The 23,958-nt window shown below is 44.8% G+C and overlaps 1 protein-coding gene across 1 annotated transcript; it reads right to left on the reverse strand.

The window, feature by feature from the left end:
* Positions 1 to 1,039: 1,039 nt before the first annotated feature.
* LOC106563989 (forkhead box protein K1) lies at positions 1,040 to 23,729 on the reverse strand. The gene is made up of 9 exons (XM_045690519.1): positions 23,299 to 23,729; positions 20,660 to 20,872; positions 11,500 to 11,677; positions 11,258 to 11,404; positions 7,839 to 8,032; positions 6,909 to 7,087; positions 6,235 to 6,519; positions 4,229 to 4,408; positions 1,040 to 4,081 (listed from the first exon to the last, which is right to left on the reverse strand). The coding sequence occupies exons 1-9, from the start codon at positions 23,727 to 23,729 to the stop codon at positions 3,858 to 3,860; spliced, it is 2,031 nt and encodes a 676-aa protein (XP_045546475.1). The 3' UTR covers positions 1,040 to 3,857.
* Positions 23,730 to 23,958: the final 229 nt, after the last annotated feature.

Raw genomic sequence — 23,958 nt, forward strand, 5'->3', positions numbered from 1 at the left:
CACATATTCTAAGTCCGAACCGTCCAGAGTAGTGATGCTGGATGGGCGGGCAGTGCTGTCCACTGCTGGCCCAGTGGACAAGGCCCTCCCGTATGCTGGCCCAGTGGGCAGTGCTGTCCACTGCTGGCCCAGTGGACAAGGCCCTCCCCTCTGCTGGCCCAGTGGACAAGGCCCTCTGCTGGCCCAGTGGACAAGGCCCTCCCCTCTGCTGGCCCAGCGGACAAGGCCCTCCCCTCTGCTGGCCCAGTGGACAAGGCATTGGAATAGGGACCAGAAGGTCACAGGTTCTAATCTTACCCATGGCTTTTGTTTATTTCAGCGTAAAGCGATACCTAGAGTCAATGGTGCCACCTGCCAATGATTTAAAAGTTTGATAATCCAGATCGGTTTACACTCTTAACGTAAAGATACGTCTCCCTGACTACCTCGGCAGCTGGTCAGAAAGATCGGATCACAATCACTTCTTTTAAAAATCGTCCACACCTGGGAGAAGAAAAATAATAACGTAGGCACAATCAGAATGTGGACAAGATCAGCAGCAGGTATAAAACGGGTACTGAAGATAAAGCCAATATCCTCATGTGCATCTGTCTACACATCAATGCCATTATTTAACCTTGTATTTGTACTTCATAGTGTAAATGGTTTGTACTAGTCCATGTTTCATACATGCAGCATGTCCCCGATCTCACGTCTGATGACTTTTCAATATTTATACTCTTAGCACCACAGGATTATTGAATATGAATAAACTGTTGACAGGAAGTGACAACGTCTCTTTGTCCGCATTCTTTTCGAAAAAAAATGTAAACTAGAAGGTCGGGATTCAATGCCAGCTATGTTCTAGGCGCACGGCTCACGATAATGCACTTTGAAGGGTCACTTGTACAGCTGCCATGTACAGCGTTTAACATGAATGCCATCTCCGCAGACATCTAGGAAAATGCTTTTAAAAGCCATGTTTTCAGCTGTATAGTGATTTGCGCTATAGTTAATGTAAATAAAATAAACATTTTAAAAGACTGCTGGACACAGCAGATCAATGAGAGAATTTTATTTGTGCTACAAATTTTAAAACAGATCAAACATTTAAAAATACATATACTTTTTCTTCTCCAAAAAAAAAGTAGGATTTAATAGAATACCAAAATACTTTCAGCAAAAAACATAACATGGTCTCAACCCACCTTTTAAACACCATGGTCTCAACCCACCTTGAAACACCATGGTCTCAACCCACCTTGAAACACCATGGTCTCAACCCACCTTGAAACACCATGGTCTCAACCCACCTTGAAACACCATGGTCTCAACCCACCTTGAAACACCATGGTCTCAACCCACCTTTTAAACACCATGGTCTCAACCCACCTTTTAAACACCATGGTCTCAACCCACCTTTAAACATAACACGGTCTCAACCCACCTTGAAATAGCTTTTGTTTAGCAGTGTTTTTATTTTTTTTATGTTGTTTTTTTGTGCAACAATCATAGATTTTATATAAAGACTTGTGATCAGCAGATGAGAAAATACCAAACGAGAAAAAAATAAAATAAAAAATAAACATTGTGAAGTGTTACAAAAATGGTGTCCTGATTAGTTAGAACAGACAAGCTAAAGCTGAGGAATAGAACCTACAGAACCTAGTACATTCTAATTCCATTAGTAGAACCCACCTCTGGACCAGCACTCTACTGCTGAGACTAGAACACTAGGGAGGGACAACTACTAGGCTACAGCAGACACTATAGACTAAAGAGTCAGAGAGAAGGTTAGAAACAGAGGGTGAGGAGTAAAACAGGACAGAATTAGAGAAAGAAAGGGAGAGTGTTAAATAAAAAAATGTTTTAAAAAAAAATCAGTTATAAATTGTAGCTGTGTAGTTATGTTGAGTTGGTCCCACCCTTCAATTCCCCTGACAAAAAGGTTGTTCCTGCTTACAGAGTATCACAGTCTTTTATTTTGTAACGTTGCAGGTAGAAGCGCGTTTCAGATCAGGACATGGTGTTTGTGACTGCAGGGAAGGGAGGTAGAAGTTATAACCTCCTGGAGGTCTGAAGTAGTGCACTATGTAGGGAACAGGATGCCATTAGGGAAGCAGACTTCCAGAAGGTTCTACCTTCTTCCCTGCAGTCAAACGCCATGTCCTGATCTGAAACACGCTTCTCTCTGCAACGTTACAAAATAAAAAAAGTCCTGTTCTGAAGCAGTCTGCAATGTTACAAAATAAAAAAAAGTCTTCCTCCTTAACATTAAAAACATTCTTTAATGTCAAAAAGTAAAAGCTCCCTAGATAAACAACAACAAAAAACGATAGAAACATTTAAGGCTTTTTAAGGGATAAAATGATCATGATAATGCAATTTTTTTTTTAACTGTACACACACACACAGCTGAGACCCACACCTGGGTCACACACACAGCTGGGATCCACACCTGGGTCACACACACAGCTGAGCTCCACACCTGGGTCACACAGCTGAGATTCACACAGCTGGGATCCACACAGCTGGGATCCACACAGCTGGGATCCACACAGCTGGGATCCACACAGCTGGGACACACACTATAGCAGTGGTTCTCCAACCTCTCCTCGTGGACCCGAGCCATTTCACCATGTTGTTGTAGCTCACCTGATTCACATAATTAGTTGAATCAGGTGTGCTGTGTTCTGTGGGGCTCAGTTGGTAGAGCACGACAGAGTATTATAGTATAGTACAGTGTATTATAGCATTATAGTATAGTATACTACAGAGTTGTACAGAGTATTATAGTATGGTACAGAGTATTATAGTATAGTACAGAGTATTATAGTATCATAGTATAGTACAGAGTATTATAGTACAGTACAGAGTATTATAGTATAGTACAGATATTATAGTATAGTACAGAGTATTTGCAGTGTGTGTAGTTGACCCAGGTTAGAACTCAGCACCTTCTAATGATGAAATTAAAGAAACACAATCAGACCGTCTAAATTAGGTTAGCCTCCTCTCCTCTGCTACAGAGCAGGAGAACACACACACCGGGTCCTGCAGGGCCCCTCTCCTCCCGCCTCTCCTCTGCTACAGAGCAGGAGAACACACACACCGGGTCCTGCAGGGCCCCTCTCCTCCCTCCGCTACAGAGCAGGAGAACACACACACCGGGTCCTGCAGGGCCCCTCCTCTCCTGGGCCACAGTGTCTGCTGGTCCTTACCTCAAACCTTGGTCTGAAGCAGTACACTATGTAGGGAATAGGGTCCTGGTCTAAAGCAGTACACTATGTAGGGAATAGGGCTCTGGTCTAAAGCAGTACACTATGTAGGGAATAGGGCTCTGGTCTGAAGCAGTACACTATGTAGGGAATAGGGTCCTGGTCTAAAGCAGTACACTATGTAGGGAATAGGGCTCTGGTCTAAAGCAGTACACTATGTAGGGAATAGGGCTCTGGTCTAAAGCAGTACACTATGTAGGGAATAGGGCTCTGGTCTGAAGCAGTACACTATGTAGGGAATAGGGCTCTGGTCTAAAGCAGTACACTATGTAGGAAATAGGGTGCCATTTGGGATGCAAGCCTTTATCTACCTGGTGACACCTTGGGGTCGTGCGTCTCAAATGGCACTACAGAGGGAGATCTGGCGTCAGGGGTTAAAGGTCAGGGACAGGCTTATTGATCACTGGCAGTTATTAATAAATACCAATTATGGATGACTGATCAGTGAGAGTTCAGTGACAGCTATCAGTAGGAGGTTAGAGGTGAGGGATCAGAGGGTGAACCAGCAGACACTGGGACCCAGGGGTCAGACTGGTGAGATGGTTCACCCAGAGAGGCTCCTCCTCTAGACACCAGGTCAGGGGTTAGAGTTCAGCAGTTCTACTTCCTGTTGTCATGTGGCTGAGAACTCATGGCCACGATGACTGGCTGCTGCTGCTGAATGGGAGGAGCCGCCCCGTCCTCCTCCATCTTAGGCCTCTTAGCCTGGGGGTCGCCTGGCACTTCCGGCCCAACATCAGGCCCCGCGCTGGGCTGTCTGCTCACCAGGGCTGGGGGGGAGCTGGAGGCCTGGGCTGCCAGGATCTGGAGAGGGCTGGTCAGAGCTGGGGGTGGGGGTGGGAGGAAGGGGAGGAAGGAAGGACAGAGTCAATACAACACCATAATGAAACATAACTTACCATACATCAATGATATTAACATACCAACCATGTCAACAAAAACAATAACACTGGTTGCTAAGGTAGCCGTACCGTAAGGGTTGGCGACGCTGGTAGCCGTGGCGACGGCAGTGTGTTTGCCGTTCTGAGTGACAGGGCGGACAGGAAGTTGGTGCAGCCCCAGAGATAGGCCACGCCCCTCTGACCCCTGACCCCCCTGTTGAGCTCCCTCCAACGACTGGATCACTCGCTCCCTATTCTGCTGCTGCGCGTCTGGGGGAGAAATATAACACATATATATTAATATACACTGAACACCAATATAAAGCAACATGTAAAGTGTTGGTCCCACGTTTCATGAAGCTGAAATAAAAGATTCCAGAAATGTTTCATACGTACAAAAAAAGCTATAAAACGCACAAATTTGTTTTCATCGCTGTTAGTGAGCATTTCTCCTTTGTCAAGATAATCCATCCACCTGACAGGTGTGGCATATCAAGAAGCTGATTAAACAGCATGATCATTACACAGGTGCGCCTTGTGCTGGGGGCAATAAAAGGACACTAAAATGTGCTGTTTTGTTACATCACAATGCCACAGAAGTCTCAAGTTGAGAGAGCGTGCAATTGGCATGCTGACTGCAGGAATGTCCGCCAGAGCTGTTGCCAGAGAATTGAATGTTCATTTCTCTACCATAAGCCACCTCCAATGTGAGGAAGCCAGCCTCACAACTACAGGCCACGTGTAACCACGCCAGCCCAGGACCTCTTCACCTGTGGGATCGTCTGAGACCAGCCACCCGGACAGCTGATGGAACTGTAGGTTTGCACAACCAAAGAATTTCTGCACAAACTGTCCGAAACGGTCTCGGGGAAGCTCATCTGCGTGGTCGTCGTCCACACCAGGGTCTTGACCTGACTGCTGTTAGGCGTCGTAACCGACTTCAGTGGGCAGATGCTCACCTTCAATGGCCACAGGTATGCTGGAGAAGCCATCACTTCATGTTTCAGCATGATAATGTACGGCCCCATGTTACAAGGATCTGTACACAATTCCTGGAAGATGAAAATGTCCCAGTTCTTCCATGGCCTGCATACTTACCTTAAAAAAATGTCTGGTATCTGTGACCAACAGATGCATATCTGTATTCCCAGTCATGTGAAATCCATATATTAGGGCCTAATGATTTTATTTCAAATGACTAATTTCCTTATATGAACTGTAACTCAGTAAAATCTTTCAAATTGTTGCATATATAAATAGGAAAAAGTAGGTACTGGATTTTTTTATACACCTATTTACGTCCCCTTTTATTTTGGTGGCAACGAAAAGCCCGATTTTGAATAAAATCAAAATTGACTTTTTCCTTGCCACCAAAATAAAGGGGACATAAATAGGTGTATAAAATAATCCAGTACCGGCCATATTGACCTCATAAAAACAAACAGCAGCTGGAAAACAAAATGTGAAAAGAAAAGAAAGTACAAGACAATGTAAATATATATCTCTCATGTCTGGGGGAGAAATATATTGGAGATTACATTATTTTACTTAAAACTGCATTGTTAGTCACTGTAAGGTCTACACCTGTTGTATTCGGCGAATGTGACAAATACAATTTGATTTGACATGTCTGGGTGAGAAATATGTAGGACATACAGTGAAAGTATTCAGACCATATATATTCACATTTGCACAAATGCTTAAAAACGGTTTTCGCTTTCTCATTATGGGGTATTGTGATGTCATTATGGGGTATTGTGTGAAGATTGAGTATTTTTGTAATATATTTTTTAATCCATTTTAGAAAAAGGCTGTAACATAACAAAATGTGGAAAAAGTCAAGGGGTCTGAATACTTCCCAAAGGCACTGTTTATACACTTTATGCATCAGACACATAAGGAACCCTTGACCTTCAGCACAATACACTTGTGGAGATTTCAAAGGATTTGATTGGTGTAAGCAAAATTGTTTACATTTCTACCTAGCCTATCAGAGGGCAAGGTAGAACTATTGCCATATTACCAGCACCGGTCAAATCCTCTCAGATTGTAGGGTCTAGAGGTCCATTTGGAATTGGGTCACAATCTAGCCGTACCTCTCTGCTCGCTGGTGCCCTCTGCTCCCTGCTGGCCAGCGCCGGTATTACCATGACTCTGCCCCCCGCCGGGGGTGAGGATGTACCCGTTTGGGGGGTGGGAGGCCGTAGCCGTGGTGACCAGACGGAGCATGGTGAGGGTGTTGGGGGGGCTCTGCAGCATGTGGAGGGTCTGTCCCCCAGCGACTCCGGGGCCTGAGAACAAGGTTAGGGGTTTACCCATCCCCGAGGGCAGGGGGTGGGGCGGGGCGGCCATGATCACAGGCTGGCCATGTACTGGAGAACCTGGACACAAACACGGTCTTTAGTTGTCTGAGCATCTGTAGATGTGTTCCTACCTGGGGAGCTCTGTATCTGGTGAGGAGGATAGTTTGTGGTGTAGATGTGTTCCTACCTGGGGAGCTCTGTATCTGGTGAGGAGGATAGTTTATGGTGTAGATGTGTTCCTACCTGGGGAGCTCTGTATCTGGTGAGGAGGATAGTTTATGGTGTAGATGTGTTCCTACCTGGGGAGCTCTGTATCTGGTGAGGAGGATAGTTTATGGTGTAGATGTGTTCCTACCTGGGGAGCTCTGTATCTGGTGAGGAGGATAGTTTATGGTGTAGATGTGTTCCTACCTGGGGAGCTCTGTATCTGGTGAGGAGGATAGTTTATGGTGTAGATGTGTTCCTACCTGGGGCGCTCTGTGTATATCTGTACTCTGGTACGGAGGCCAGTTTGTGAGCCAGGTCGTGATGGTGAGGGTGGTCGTGAGACAGAGGAGACCCCTCTCTAGAGAGACACTCTGGGGTCTGAAGACCACTGGAGGGAGGGGAGAGGAGACCCTGGTGGGTGGGGGAGGCTGGGGCACTCCTAGAGGGGGGGGAAGAGATGGTTAGGGCATTAACACACTGCAAACACGCCTCCCTCCAGTGAAACGCACGGCCCTCCAGTGAAACGCACGGCCCTCCAGTGAAACGCACGGCCCTCCAGTGAAACACACCGCCCACCAGTGAAACACACCGCCCACCAGTGAAACACACCGGCCTCCAGTGAAACACACCGGCCTCCAGCACCGCCCTCCAGTAAAATGCACCACTCTCCAGCACCGCCCTCCAGCACCGCCCTCCAGTGAAACACACCGCCCTCCAGCACCGCCCTCCAGTGAAACACACCGCCCTCCAGCACCGCCCTCCAGTGAAACACACCGCCCTCCAGTGAAACACACCGCCCTCCAGCACCGCCCTCCAGTGAAACACACTCCTCTCAGACTGAGAATGGGACTTTTGAAAAGGTGAGAGCGAAGAGCAAACACGCACTCCAGGATTGTTTCAGACACACACCTTATTGCGAGCTAGATAGACTTACTTTGTTCTATCCAATCAAACGAGAGCAGAAGCAGAGAGGAGAGAGAGAGGAGAGAGTTAAACAGAGACAGAAAGACAGATTATAACTGTTGAACTGAGGGTTTACAAGTCACTACATCAAGGAGGGTCTGAAGAGAGGCTACTGTATAAGCAGGCTTTTACAACAACCCTGCACTAACACACCTGGTTCTACTAACCATTTGCTCTTCACGACCTTGATTAGCTAAAGGTGAGGGGTCTGATGTCAGGGGTCGTACCTGGATGAGAGTGGTCCGAACGGCGTGCGGAAGCAGGCCACGCCCCTCTGCCGTCTCTTCCTGAAGGCTTGTTCCACCAGCTTGCCCTCTGAGGCCGAGTCCACACGCCAGAAACTACCTTTCCCAGGCTCCTCCTGGCTACGAGCCACCTTCAGGAAGTAACGGTTCAGAGAAAGGTTGTGGCGGATCGAGTTCTGTTGGGAACAGAGGAAGGGGGGGATAATTGGTGATACTTCGGATTTTAAAACAAAACATTTTTTACTTTGGAGAGAGAATACAACATTCCATCAAAAACCTAGTTAACTGCAGATGACCTGGTAGTAGGGGGTAGGTGATGTGTCTAGTTACCTGATAGTAGGGGGTAGGTGATGTGTCTAGTTACCTGATAGTAGTGGTAGGTGATGTGTCTAGTTACCTGATAGTAGGGGTAGGTGATGTGTCTAGTTACCTGGTAGTAGTGGTAGGTGATGTGTCTAGTTACCTGATAGTAGGGGAGGTGATGTGTCTAGTTACCTGGTAGTAGTGGTAGGTGATGTGTCTAGTTACCTGGTAGTAGGGGTAGGTGATGTGTCTAGTTACCTGATAGTAGGGGGTAGGTGATGTGTCTAGTTACCTGGTAGTAGTGGTAGGTGATGTGTCTAGTTACCTGGTAGTAGGGGTAGGTGATGTGTCTAGTTACCTGGTAGTAGGGGTAGGTGATGTGTCTAGTTACCTGGTAGTAGTGGAAGGTGATGTGTCTAGTTACCTGGTAGTAGGGGTAGGTGATGTGTCTAGTTACCTGGTAGTAGGGGTAGGTGATGTGTCTAGTTACCTGGTAGTAGGGGTAGGTGATGTGTCTAGTTACCTGGTAGTAGTGGTAGGTGATGTGTCTAGTTACCTGGTAGTAGGGGTAGGTGATGTGTCTAGTTACCTGGTAGTAGGGGTAGTTGATGTGTCTAGTTACCTGGTAGTAGGGGTAGTTGATGTGTCTAGTTACCTGGTAGTAGGGGTAGGTGATGTGTCTAGTTACCTGGTAGTAGGGGTAGGTGATGTGTCTAGTTACCTGGTAGTAGGGGTAGGTGATGTGTCTAGTTACCTGGTAGTAGGGGTAGTTGATGTGTCTAGTTACCTGGTAGTAGTGGTAGGTGATGTGTCTAGTTACCTGGTAGTAGTGGTAGGTGATGTGTCTAGTTACCTGGTAGTAGGGGTAGGTGATGTGTCTAGTTACCTGGTAGTAGGGGTAGGTGATGTGTCTAGTTACCTGGTAGTAGGGGTAGGTGATGTGTCTAGTTACCTGGTAGTAGGGGTAGGTGAGGTGTCTAGTTACCTGGTAGTAGGGGTAGGTGAGGTGTCTAGTTACCTGGTAGTAGTGGTAGGTGATGTGTCTAGTTACCTGGTAGTAGGGGTAGGTGATGTGTCTAGTTACCTGGTAGTAGGGGTAGGTGAGGTGTCTAGTTACCTGATAGTAGTGGTAGGTGAGGTGTCTAGTTACCTGGTAGTAGGGGTAGGTGATGTGTCTAGTTACCTGGTAGTAGGGGTAGGTGAGGTGTCTAGTTACCTGATAGTAGTGGTAGGTGATGTGTCTAGTTACCTGGTAGTAGGGGTAGGTGAGGTGTCTAGTTACCTGGTAGTAGGGGTAGTTGATGTGTCTAGTTACCTGGTAGTAGGGGTAGGTGAGGTGTCTAGTTACCTGGTAGTAGGGGTAGTTGATGTGTCTAGTTACCTGGTAGTAGTGGTAGGTGATGTGTCTAGTTACCTGATAGTAGGGGGTAGGTGATGTGTCTAGTTACCTGGTAGTAGGGGTAGGTGATGTGTCTAGTTACCTGGTAGTAGGGGTAGTTGATGTGTCTAGTTACCTGGTAGTAGGGGTAGTTGATGTGTCTAGTTACCTGGTAGTAGTGGTAGGTGATGTGTCTAGTTACCTGGTAGTAGGGGTAGGTGAGGTGTCTAGTTACCTGGTAGTAGGGGTAGGTGAGGTGTCTAGTTACCTGGTAGTAGGGGTAGGTGATGTGTCTAGTTACCTGGTAGTAGGGGTAGGTGATGTGTCTAGTTACCTGATAGTAGTGGTAGGTGATGTGTCTAGTTACCTGGTAGTAGGGGTAGGTGAGGTGTCTAGTTACCTGGTAGTAGGGGTAGTTGATGTGTCTAGTTACCTGGTAGTAGGGGTAGGTGAGGTGTCTAGTTACCTGGTAGTAGGGGTAGTTGATGTGTCTAGTTACCTGGTAGTAGTGGTAGGTGATGTGTCTAGTTACCTGATAGTAGGGGTAGGTGATGTGTCTAGTTACCTGGTAGTAGGGGTAGGTGATGTGTCTAGTTACCTGGTAGTAGGGGTAGTTGATGTGTCTAGTTACCTGGTAGTAGGGGTAGTTGATGTGTCTAGTTACCTGGTAGTAGTGGTAGGTGATGTGTCTAGTTACCTGGTAGTAGGGGTAGGTGAGGTGTCTAGTTACCTGGTAGTAGGGGTAGGTGAGGTGTCTAGTTACCTGGTAGTAGGGGTAGGTGATGTGTCTAGTTACCTGGTAGTAGGGGTAGGTGATGTGTCTAGTTACCTGATAGTAGGGGTAGGTGATGTGTCTAGTTACCTGGTAGTAGGGGTAGGTGATGTGTCTAGTTACCTGGTAGTAGGGGTAGTTGATGTGTCTAGTTACCTGGTAGTAGTGGTAGGTGATGTGTCTAGTTACCTGGTAGTAGTGGTAGGTGATGTGTCTAGTTACCTGGTAGTAGGGGTAGGTGATGTGTCTAGTTACCTGGTAGTAGGGGTAGGTGATGTGTCTAGTTACCTGGTAGTAGGGGTAGGTGATGTGTCTAGTTACCTGGTAGTAGGGGTAGGTGATGTGTCTAGTTACCTGGTAGTAGTGGTAGGTGATGTGTCTAGTTACCTGGTAGTAGGGGTAGGTGATGTGTCTAGTTACCTGGTAGTAGGGGTAGGTGATGTGTTTAGTTACCTGGTAGTAGGGGTAGGTGATGTGTCTAGTTACCTGGTAGTAGTGGTAGGTGATGTGTCTAGTTACCTGGTAGTAGTGGTAGGTGATGTGTCTAGTTACCTGATAGTAGTGGTATGTGATGTGTCTAGTTACCTGATAGTAGTGGTAGGTGAGGTGTCTAGTTACCTGGTAGTAGGGGTAGGTGATGTGTCTAGTTACCTGGTAGTAGGGGTAGGTGATGTGTCTAGTTACCTGGTAGTAGGGGTAGGTGATGTGTCTAGTTACCTGGTAGTAGGGGTAGGTGATGTGTCTAGTTACCTGGTAGTAGTGGTAGGTGATGTGTCTAGTTACCTGGTAGTAGGGGTAGGTGATGTGTCTAGTTACCTGGTAGTAGGGGTAGGTGATGTGTCTAGTTACCTGGTAGTAGGGGTAGGTGATGTGTCTAGTTACCTGATAGTAGTGGTAGGTGATGTGTCTAGTTACCTGATAGTAGTGGTATGTGATGTGTCTAGTTACCTGCCAGCCCTTGTCAGCAGTGCGATAGTAGGGATAGTGTTTGGTGATGTGTGTGTAGATTCCAGACAGGGTCAGCTGTCTGTCTGGTGCTGAAGAGATGGCCTGGACTATCAACTGGGCGTACGAGTAGGGAGGCTTAGATTCATCCTGGATAGGACAGGAGAGAGGGGTTAATATACACACACACACACACACACACACACACACACACACACACACACACACACACGAGTGAGGTATACCTTGGGGCTGTCTCCTCCGCCGGACTCTCCATGTTGCTCGGCAACGCCCCTCTGTTGCTCGGAGACAGCCTTGGCAGCGAACTCCGCAGCCAGCTGGAGGTCAGAGGTCACGTTGCGTCCGTAGCGATAACCCGATGACCCCGCACCCCTCGGACTGGCCGGGCACGAGTTAGGAACACTGGAGAGGAGGATGAAAGGAGGAAAGAGAGTAAGATCTACAATAGAATTCCACCTAACGGAATTGCGAATAGACCCATAATTTTTTTACTTAAAAATGTCAAAACAGAAACCATTGAGTTCAAAGTTTAACAAACCATTACAATCCTAGGACTACTTTTAACCATTTTACACTCAACATTTTACAAACACATGTACTGGAAGAACGTGCAGATGTACTGTACGCTGCCGGGCCCTACACCATGTTACCGATTCATTTATTTGGACCTTGGTGATATGTAATACTGAAAGAGGCCTCTGGGCGTCACCATAACCCCACAATATGAAAACACCACCATAGTATCACCACTAAAATAACCCCGCACTGTGCCAATAACACCACTAGACTACCCGCCCCACTAGACTACCCCAGTGTCAATAACACTACACCGTGCCAATAACACTACACCGTGCCAATAACACCACACCGTGCCAATAACACCACTAGACTACCCACCACTAGACTACCCACCCACTAGACTACCCCAGTGTCAATAACGCCACACCGTGCCAATACCACTACTATACTACCACCACATGGTGACACCACCACCACCACTATACTACCACCACATGGTGACACCACCACCACCACTATACTACCACCACATGGTGACACCACCACCACCACTATACTACCACCACATGGTGACACCACCACCACCACTATACTACCACCACATGGTGACACCACCACCACCACTATACTACCACCACATGGTGACACCACCACCACCACTATACTACCACCACATGGTGACACCACCACCACTAAACTACCACCACATGGTGACACCACCACCACTAAACTACCACCACATGGTGACACCACTACACTACCACCACATGGTGACACCACCACCACCACTACTACTATACTACCACCACATGGTGACACCACCACTATACTACCACCACATGGTGACACCACCACCACTACTATACTACCACCACATGGTGACACCACCACCACTACTATACTACCAACACATGGTGACACCACCACCACCACTATACTACCACCACCACCACCACTACTATACTACCACCACCACCACTACTATACCACCACCACCACTATACTACCACCACCACTATACTACCACAATACTACCACCACATGGTGGACACCACCACCACTACTATACTACCACCACATGGTGACACCACCACTATACTACCACCACCACCACCACTATACTACCGCCACATGGTGACACTACCACCACCACTACTATACTACCACCACATGGTGACACCACCACTACTATACTACCACCACATGGTGACACCACCACCACTACTATACTACCACCACATGGTGACACCACCACCACTACTATACTACCACCACATGGTGACACCACCACCACCACTACTATACTACCACCACATGGTGACACTACCACCACCACTACTATACTACCACCACATGGTGACACTACCACCACCACTACTATACTACCACCACATGGTGACACCACCACCACTACTATACTACCACCACATGGTGACACCACCACCACTACTATACTACCACCACATGGTGACACCACCACCACCACTACTATACTACCACCACATGGTGACACCACCACCACCACTACTATACTACCACCACATGGTGACACTACCACCACCACTACTATACTACCACCACATGGTGACACTACCACCACCACTACTATACTACCACCACATGGTGACACCACCACCACCACTATACTACCACCACATGGTGACACCACCACCATTACTATACTACCACCACATGGTGACACCACCACCTCTACTATACTACCACCACATAGTGACACCACCACCACATGGTAACACCACCACCACTACTATACTACCACCACATGGTGACACCACCACCACTACTATACTACCACCACATGGTGACACCACCACCACCACTATACTACCACCACATGGTGACACCACCACCACCACTATACTACCACCACATGGTGACACCACCACCACTATACTACCACCACATGGTGACACCACCACCACCACTACTATACTACCACCACATGGTGACACCACCACTACTATACTACCACCACATGGTGACACCACCACCACCACTACTACTACTATACTACCACCACATGGTGACACCACCACTATAACACTGAGCTTGAAATGAACTTGTTATCCACCTCTCCTTCAGACAGTAGGACTTTATGTTTTACACATCACCTGCCCCTTTTTTACTTCCCCCCAAAAAGAGGTCTGTAACACCATGTGCCAAAACGGAGTCTGTAAATGGTGTTGTATGATGCAAGGAACAACTTCACTAAATAACCTGCATTATTATCACTGGTATTGACAATGGAAAGCTGCTGCTGTCTGATCCCATGTATTATACACCATCTCCTGCTGCTGCTGTCTGATCCCATGTATTATACACCATCTCCTGCTGCTGCTGTCTGATCCCATGTATGATACACCATCTCCTACTGCTGCTGTCTGATCCCATGTATTATACACCATCTCCTACTGCTGCTGTCTGATCCCATGTATTATACACCATCTCCTGCTGCTGCTGTCTGATCCCATGTATTATACACCATCTCCTGCTGCTGCTGTCTGATCCCATGTATTATACACCATCTCCTGCTGCTGCTGTCTGATCCCATGTATTATACACCATCTCCTGCTGCTGCTGTCTGATCCCATGTATTATACACCATCTCCTGCTGCTGCTGTCTGATCCCATGTATTATACACCATCTCCTGCTGCTGCTGTCTGATCCCATGTATTATACACCATCTCCTGCTGCTGCTGCTGTCTGATCCCATGTATTATACGCCATCTCATGCTGCTGCTGTCTGATCCCATGTATTATACGCCATCTCCTGCTGCTGCTGTCTGATCCCATGTATTATACACCATCTCCTGCTGCTGCTGTCTGATCCCATGTATTATACACCATCTCCTACTGCTGCTGTCTGATCCCATGTATTATACACCATCTCCTACTGCTGCTATCTGATCCCATGTATTATACACCATCTCCTACTATCTGATCCCATGTATTATACACCACCTCCTACTGCTGTCTGATCCCATGTATTATACACCATCTCCTGCCATTGGGGCCTTGAGCAAGGCACTTAACAGCTCCCCCCCCCCAGAGTAAACACTGCTCTGATTGGCTGCTGTATAAAACACTGCTTTGATTGGCTGCTGTATAAAACACATGTGGTCCGTCAACCCTCCATCTGGAGAGATACTGGGTGTGCAGGCTTTTGGTCCAACCCTGCTCAAACACACCAGTCAGCTTATCAAGGTTCCTGTTGAGCAGCTGATATTTTACAACGTGGTTGTGTTAGAGCAGGGCTGGAGTAAAAGCCTGCACCCCCAGCAGCTGGAATCTCCTGGAGGATGGTAGGCCACCCAGCCAGAGCCCAGACTTGAACCCGATCAAACATCTCTGGAGAGACCTGAAGATAGCTGTGCAGCAACGCTCCCCATCCAACCTGACAGAGCTTCAGAGGATCGGCAGAGATGAATGGGAGAAACTCCCCAAATTCAGGTGTGCCAAGCTTGTAGCGTCATACCTAAGACGACTTGAGGCTGTAATTATTGCCAAAGGTGCTTCAACAAAGTACTGAGGAAAGGGTCTGAATACTTAAGTAAATGTGATTGTTTTTTTTTTGCAAACATTTCTAAAAACCTGTTTTCCCTTTGTCATTATGGGATATTGTGTGTAGATTGATGAAAAAAATGATTTAATCCGTTAACAAACGTTAACAAAATGTGTAAAAAGTCAAGTGGTTTGAATACTTTCTGAAGGCACTGTATATCCCTACTTTACAGTGGAAAGATCCCAAGACCACACACACAGGCCCCTCCTCTGGGCAGTAAAGTAAACACTTGTTTCCAGGGGAGAGTGTGTGTTTGTTTTGGCTCAGAAGCTGTAGTGTGTATGTGCGTCTGCAGGTGGTTCAAACAAAAGAAGAGGAAGGAGAGATGAAGAAGAAGAGTGAAAGACGTATGAAAGGAGAGAGAAAGAAAATAGACAGGAAAAGTTAGATAAAACTCAAATCAAACTGTACAACTATAAAACTCCAATCAAACAACCGTAGAACTAACTGGAACTATAGAGCTATATTCAAACAACTGTAGAACTAACTGGAACTATAGAGCTATATTCAAACAACCGTAGAACTAACTGGAACTATAGAGCTATATTCAAACAACCGTAGAACTAACTGGAACTATAGAGCTATATTCAAACAACCGTAGAACTAACTGGAACTATAGAGCTATATTCAAACAACCGTAGAACTAACTGGAACTATAGAGCTATATTCAAACAACCGTAGAACTAACTGGAACTATAGAGCTATATTCAAACAACCGTAGAACTAACTGGAACTATAGAGCTATATTCAAACAACTGTAGAACTAACTGGAACTATAATCAAACAACTGTAGAACTAACTGGAACTATAGAACTATAATCAAAACAACCGTAGAACTAACTGGAACTATAGAGCTATATTCAAACAACTGTAGAACTAACTGGAACTATAGAGCTATATTCAAACAACTGTAGAACTAACTGGAACTATAGAGCTATATTCAAACAACCGTAGAACTAACTGGAACTATAGAACTATAATCAAAACAACCGTAGACCTAACTGGAACTATAGAACTATAATCAAAACAACTGTAGAACTAACTGGAACTATAGAACTATAATCAAAACAACCGTAGAACTAACTGGAACTATATTCCAACAACCGTAAAACTAACTGGAACTATAGAGCTATATTCAAACAACCGTAGAACTAACTGGAACTATAGAGCTATATTCAAACAACTGTAGAACTAACTGGAACTATATTCAAAACAACCGTAGAACTAACTGGAACTATAGAACTATATTCAAACAACCGTAGAACTAACTGGAACTATATTCAAACAACTGTAGAACTAACTGGAACTATAGAACTATAATCAAAACAACCGTAGAACTAACTGGAACTATAGAGCTATATTCAAACAACCGTAGAACTAACTGGAACTATAGAACTATAATCAAAACAACCGTAGAACTAACTGGAACTATATTCCAACAACCGTAAAACTAACTGGAACTATAGAGCTATATTCAAACAACCGTAGAACTAACTGGAACTATAGAGCTATATTCAAACAACTGTAGAACTAACTGGAACTATAGAGCTATATTCAAACAACTGTAGAACTAACTGGAACTATATTCAAAACAACCGTAGAACTAACTGGAACTATAGAACTATAATCAAAACAACCGTAGAACTAACTGGAACTATATTCCAACAACCGTAGAACTAACTGGAACTATAGAACTATAATCAAAACAACCGTAGAACTAACTGGAACTATAGAGCTATATTCAAACAACCGTAGAACTAACTGGAACTATAGAACTATAATCAAAACAACCGTAGAACTAACTGGAACTATATTCCAACAACCGTAAAACTAACTGGAACTATAGAGCTATATTCAAACAACCGTAGAACTAACTGGAACTATAGAGCTATATTCAAACAACTGTAGAACTAACTGGAACTATAGAGCTATATTCAAACAACTGTAGAACTAACTGGAACTATATTCAAAACAACCGTAGAACTAACTGGAACTATAGAACTATAATCAAAACAACCGTAGAACTAACTGGAACTATATTCCAACAACCGTAAAACTAACTTGAACTATAGAACTATAATCAAAACAACCGTAGAACTAACTGGAACTATAGAGCTATATTCAAACAACCGTAGAACTAACTGGAACTATAGAACTATAATCAAAACAACCGTAGAACTAACTGGAACTATATTCCAACAACCGTAAAACTAACTGGAACTATAGAGCTATATTCAAACAACTGTAGAACTAACTGGAACTATAGAGCTATATTCAAACAACTGTAGAACTAACTGGAACTATATTCAAAACAACCGTAGAACTAACTGGAACTATAGAACTATAATCAAAACAACCGTAGAACTAACTGGAACTATATTCCAACAACCGTAAAACTAACTGGAACTATAGAACTATATTCAAACAACTGTAGAACTAACTGGAACTATAGAGCTATATTCAAACAACCGTAGAACTAACTGGAACTATAGAACTATATTCAAACAACTGTAGAACTAACTGGAACTATAGAACTATAATCAAACAACTGTAGAACTAACTGGAACTATAGAACTATAATCAAAACAACCGTAGAACTAACTGGAACTATAGAGCTATATTCAAACAACTGTAGAACTAACTGGAACTATATTCAAAACAACCGTAGAACTAACTGGAACTATAGAACTATAATCAAAACAACCGTAGAACTAACTGGAACTATATTCCAACAACCGTAAAACTAACTGGAACTATAGAACTATATTCAAACAACTGTAGAACTAACTGGAACTATAGAGCTATATTCAAACAACCGTAGAACTAACTGGAACTATATTCAAACAACTGTAGAACTAACTGGAACTATAGAACTATAATCAAAACAACCGTAGAACTAACTGGAACTATAGAGCTATATTCAAACAACCGTAGAACTAACTGGAACTATAGAACTATAATCAAAACAACCGTAGAACTAACTGGAACTATATTCCAACAACCGTAAAACTAACTGGAACTATAGAGCTATATTCAAACATCCGTAGAACTAACTGGAACTATAGAGCTATATTCAAACAACTTTAGAACTAACTGGAACTATAGAGCTATATTCAAACAACTGTAGAACTAACTGGAACTATAGAGCTATATTCAAACAACTGTAGAACTAACTGGAACTATATTCAAAACAACCGTAGAACTAACTGGAACTATAGAACTATAATCAAAACAACCGTAGAACTAACTGGAACTATATTCCAACAACCGTAAAACTAACTGGAACTATAGAACTATATTCAAACAACTGTAGAACTAACTGGAACTATATTCAAAACAACCGTAGAACTAACTGGAACTATAGAACTATAATCAAAACAACCGTAGAACTAACTGGAACTATATTCCAACAACCGTAAAACTAACTGGAACTATAGAACTATATTCAAACAACTGTAGAACTAGCCTTCCCTGTAGCTCAGTTGGTAGAGCATGGTCTTTGCAACACCAGGGTTGTGGGAACTAACTGGAACTATATTCCAACAACAACTGGAACTATATTCCAACAACCGTAAAACTAACTGGAACTATAGAACTATATTCAAACAACTGTAGAACTAACTGGAACTATAGAACTATATTCAAACAACTGTAGAACTAACTGGAACTATAGAGCTATATTCAAACAACCGTAGAACTAACTGGAACTATATAACTATATTCAAACAACTGTAGAACTAACTGGAACTATAGAACTATAATCAAACAACTGTAGAACTAACTGGAACTATAGAACTATAATCAAAACAACCGTAGAACTAACTGGAACTATAATCAAACAACTGTAGAACTAACTGGAACTATAGAACTATAATCAAAACAACCGTAAAACTAACTGGAACTATAGAACTATAATCAAAACAACCATACAGCTCCAACTACCTCCTGTGGATAGGCCAAGTACCACCTGAGGTCCTAGTACCCCTGGATGGGAAACACTGAACTAGAGAACAGTTAAAACTCCAATCAAACAACCTTAGAACTAACTGGAACGGAACAACTATACAACCATGTAAACAGGTTTAGAACTGTGGAACCTCCAAACTATACAACTAGAGAACTATGTAAATAGGTTTAGAACTGTGGAACCTCCAAACTACACAACTAGAGAACTAGAGAACGGTAATTAACAGGGTTGTAACCCCTAACCTCTCAACCTTTTCTTCACTCATGTATTTTATTTAATAAATCAGTCTTTTTTCAGAACCTTATCTTTGCTACAAAACGACAGCACACACCCCGCCCCCTTCTCTCACTACACATCCCTCCTCTTCTCTGTCTCTCTCCCCCCTCCTCCCCCCCAACAGTGTCAGCATGAGAACTGCCAAGGAGAGGGGGAGGTTAGGGGAGAATATAAAAACACACAGTATAAACCTGTCCAACTAGATCAGTGGCTCCTATTACCATGTGAAGGTCCAATGGTGTTGTTTTGGGAGTGTGTGTATGTTGTGTGTGTGTGTGTGTACGTGTATATGTGTTAATTGTTGTGGGGGGGGGGGTTACAGTAGCTAAAGTAGCAAGCCTGAAAAAGGCCACAGTGTGATAGGAGCGAGGGAAGGGGTGTGTGTATGGTGTGTGTGTGTATGGAGGAGTGTGTGTGTGTGTGTGTGTGTGTGTGTGTGGGGGGGGGCTAAGGGGGAGCTCTGAAAAGGAAACCAGTGAGTGGAGTAGGAGGAAAAACACACAGGCCCAGGCGGAAAAAAAACCTAAGGTTGGACCAATCAGGAGCCTACTAGCGGCTGCCGTGCCATATATGGCTTGTGTACACATACTATGACACCAGAGGGCCCACGTGGTGCAGGACAACACACACACCACCAGGGGGAGACAGACACACAGGGAATATGCTGGAATACTTCCTCTCTCTTTCCAGGTTTTTTTTTCTGACTCGAATAGTATTGGGCGAGTGTTTTCATGCGCCTATGTCCAAACAGTAAAGAAAATAATAATAAATATATATCATTTTTCAGAACGGAGAAATGTTTTCATTGTAAAATTAAACGACTAAAACCAGACATAAAGTACGTAGAAAAGATAGAGCTATATATTGAAATAAGATCATGTTGTTTGAGAACTAACAATCACCAAAATAAAACTAGACAATCAGGGAGAATCTGAAATTCCCCAAATTACGGTGTCATGGCATGAGCCTCCACTAAAGCCAATTCAGAGATTCTAAACGTGTGTGTGTGAGCAGACATGTGTTGGTGTGTCTCCTCACCTGAGGGTCCCTGTCGGAGAGGGCAGTGGGCTGACCAGGTGTCGCAGGTCATCATGGTGCATTGTGGGAATACTGATCTTGAGGGGGGAGATGTGGGGGAGGAGGGTGAGGCGGGGCGGTGGAGACCGCTGCTCCTCCTCTCTCAACTCCTCCCCAGACAACAGAGAGGAGAACTGGATTTTTATCACTGTACTGGGGAACCTGAACACACACCTAGGAGGAGGAGGAGAGGAGAGGAGACAGATGGAGGTGTTTAGTTCACTATGTTACAGTTACTAGACATCTCTTCATTAGAACACTTCCTACTCCTGCAGGCTTTAGTTCCAACCCAGCAATAAGTTAACCTCTACAGGATCGGTGGGTCCCCCACGGGACGTTTGAGCTAACGTAGGCTAATGTGATTAGCATGAGGTTGTAAGTAACAAGAACATTTCCCAGGACACAGACACATCTGATATGGGCAGAAAGCTTAAATTCTTGTTAATCTAACTGCACTGTCCAATTTACAGTATCTATTACAGTGAAAGAATACCATGCTATTGTTTGAGGAGAGTGTACAGTTATGAACTTGAAAATGTATTAAACCAATTAGGCACATTTGGGCAGTCTTGATACATCTTCAACAGAAATGCCATGGTTCATTGGATCAGTCTAAAACTGTGCACATGGACTTCTGCCATCTTGTGGCCAAAATCTAAATTGCGCTTAAAGTCCAAAGTTAGATAAATGGCCTTTCTCTTGCATTTCAAATATGGTACCAAAAAAAACCCTAATGTGTTATATTCTCCTACATTAATTTCACATTTCCACAAACTTCAAAGTGTTTCCTTTCAAATGGTACCAAGAAAATGCATATCCTTGCTTCAGGTCCTGGCTACAGGCAGTTAGATTTGGGTATGTCATTTTAGGCGATAATTGAAGAAAAAAGAGGGGCGGATCCTTTTAACACACCTGGTTACAGGACTCCAGACTAACATTTTCCCCTGGTGGTACTGGTGCCACCAGGTTAGTATATAGACAGAGAGACAGGCAGGCAGACTTTTGCACACACACAGACAGACAGACAAATAGTTCCGTTGGCAGCTGTACCTGCCTCACACCTCATTTTTGAAAACACACATACGTGGGTAAGAATAGCAGCTATTCCTGTTCTCCTTTCAAAATGTGTGTGTGTGACTGGAAATGAGGAGATACATCTCTAATTGACGCGATTCATTTCATGATTTTAGATGACATCAGAATTAAGAATCCTATTCCTCATTACAAAAACAAAACAGTATTGTCATCTGTATGATCAGCTGACGCTTGACACTGCGGCACGGTGATCTTAGGCTTGTGTGCGGCTGCTCGGCCATGGAAACCCATTTCATGAAGCTCCTGATGAACAGTTCTTGTGACGTTGCTTCCAGAGGCAGTTTGGAACTCGGTAGTGAGTGTTGCAATGGAGGACAGACAACAACAAAAAATGTACACGCTGTGCGCTTCAGTGGTCCCTTCCTGTGAGCTTGGGCTCCCGAGTGGCGCAGTGGTCTAAGGCACTGCATCCCAGTGCTGGAGGCGTCACTACAGACCCTGGTTCGATTCCAGGTTGTATCACAACCGGCTGTGACTGGGAGTCCAATAGGGCGGTGCACAATTGGCCCAGAGTTGTCCAGGTTAGGGTTTGGCAGTCATTGTAAATAAGAATTTCTTCTTAATTGACTTGCCTATTTAAATAAAGATTAAATGAATAACATTTAAAAATTGTGTGTCCTACCACTTCGAGGCTGAGCCGTTGTAGCTCCTAGACGTTTCCACTTCCCAATAACAGTACTTATAGTTGACTGGAGCAGCTCTAGCAGGGCAGAAATTGTACAAACTGACTTGTTGGAAAGGGTGTATCCTATGACGGTGCCAAGTTGAAAGTCACTAAGCTCTTCACTAAGGTCATTCTACTGCAATGTTTGTCTATGGAGATTGCATGGCTGTGTGTTCGATTATTACACACCTGTCAGCAACGGGTGTGGCTGAAATAAACGAATCCACTAATTTGAGGGGGTGTCCATATACTTTTGGCCACGTATTATTAATTTATATATTAACCCCTTCATAGATATTTTGGGGGGGGATAATGTGTGTTTTTTGTATTACTTGCTATGTATTAGTGCCCTGTTGGAGCTAGAAACACACGTATTTTGCTGCACCTGCAAATCTGTGTACGCGACCAATAAACTTTGATTTGATAGGACAGTAAATAGCCGTCATGCTGACTCGAGTGACTGTTTACATTCTGTGTTTACGGGACGCAATGTCGCCACCACCGTCCGTCAAACCACTAAGATACAGTGAGTAGGTAGCTAACACAAGTTCATTCTTAATGTGGCTAATGTTTCAGTTTAGCTACACTGTGCAGTCTCCTAAAGACCTTCCATAAGACTGCTCACGTCTGCAATGGATTCACTTTAGCTAACAGTTAGTTAGCTCGTATCTTCCCAATGTAGGCAACAAGTTAGGAGACTGTGGCTATATTTTTCAATGCGAACGTATTGAGTAGACAAGTTAGCTTGCTAACTTACAGTAGCCAGCTAGATGTGAATGTGGCAGGTGTTTGTTTATGTAGTTAGCTTAACATAACTAGCATGCTAATGGTGCTAACTTACTCTCGGGGCAGTTGCAGGGGTGGCGCGCTTCTCCGTTGGAACACGCCGTCCACGAATACCCCGTTCTTGCCGAGACAGCGCAGCGAAAACCCGCACGGCTCCTCAAAGGTGATCTGGAGGTGCCGCCGAGAGATGAAGCTGGAGTGTCCCATGTTTATGTCCACGGAGCCGTGCGACGAGTTACGGCCTACAGTCACTGTCCGCTGCCGCATGACGAAATCAAAGTCCCGGCCTTCGAGCCTGGCCAGGGCCCGAGGAGGGGACGCGAGGCGAGGAGGCATTGCGCAGCCCCGGCTCAGCACCGAAGAGCCCGAGAAGGTGAAATTGGGAGGGTATGCGGGTGAGGTCACCCCGACTCGAACAGGGCTGCACGGGGCAGATTGCAAGGCCAGTAGGGCTCGAGCTCCGGTGTCGTCCCGAAAGTCTGCCATCTTCTTTTCGGGGGGTGGGGTGGGGGGTGAATACAAACACACTCTCAGACACACAGGTCCCAGTAACGTGAAGGGTTATTGGACAGGCCGCTCACTAGCTCTGTCGCTGTGGGAGAGAGACAGAAACAACATGGATTCTGGCCGCGGCGAAGACCAGGGGTGAATGAGGAGTGTGATCCGGAAATGGAGTTAGTTCGGAAAAGTTGTCTCGACCCCTCGGTCCAATAAC

The sequence above is a fragment of the Salmo salar genome, chromosome ssa12 (assembly GCF_905237065.1).
Source record: "Salmo salar chromosome ssa12, Ssal_v3.1, whole genome shotgun sequence".
Taxonomy (NCBI): Eukaryota; Metazoa; Chordata; class Actinopteri; order Salmoniformes; family Salmonidae; genus Salmo; species Salmo salar.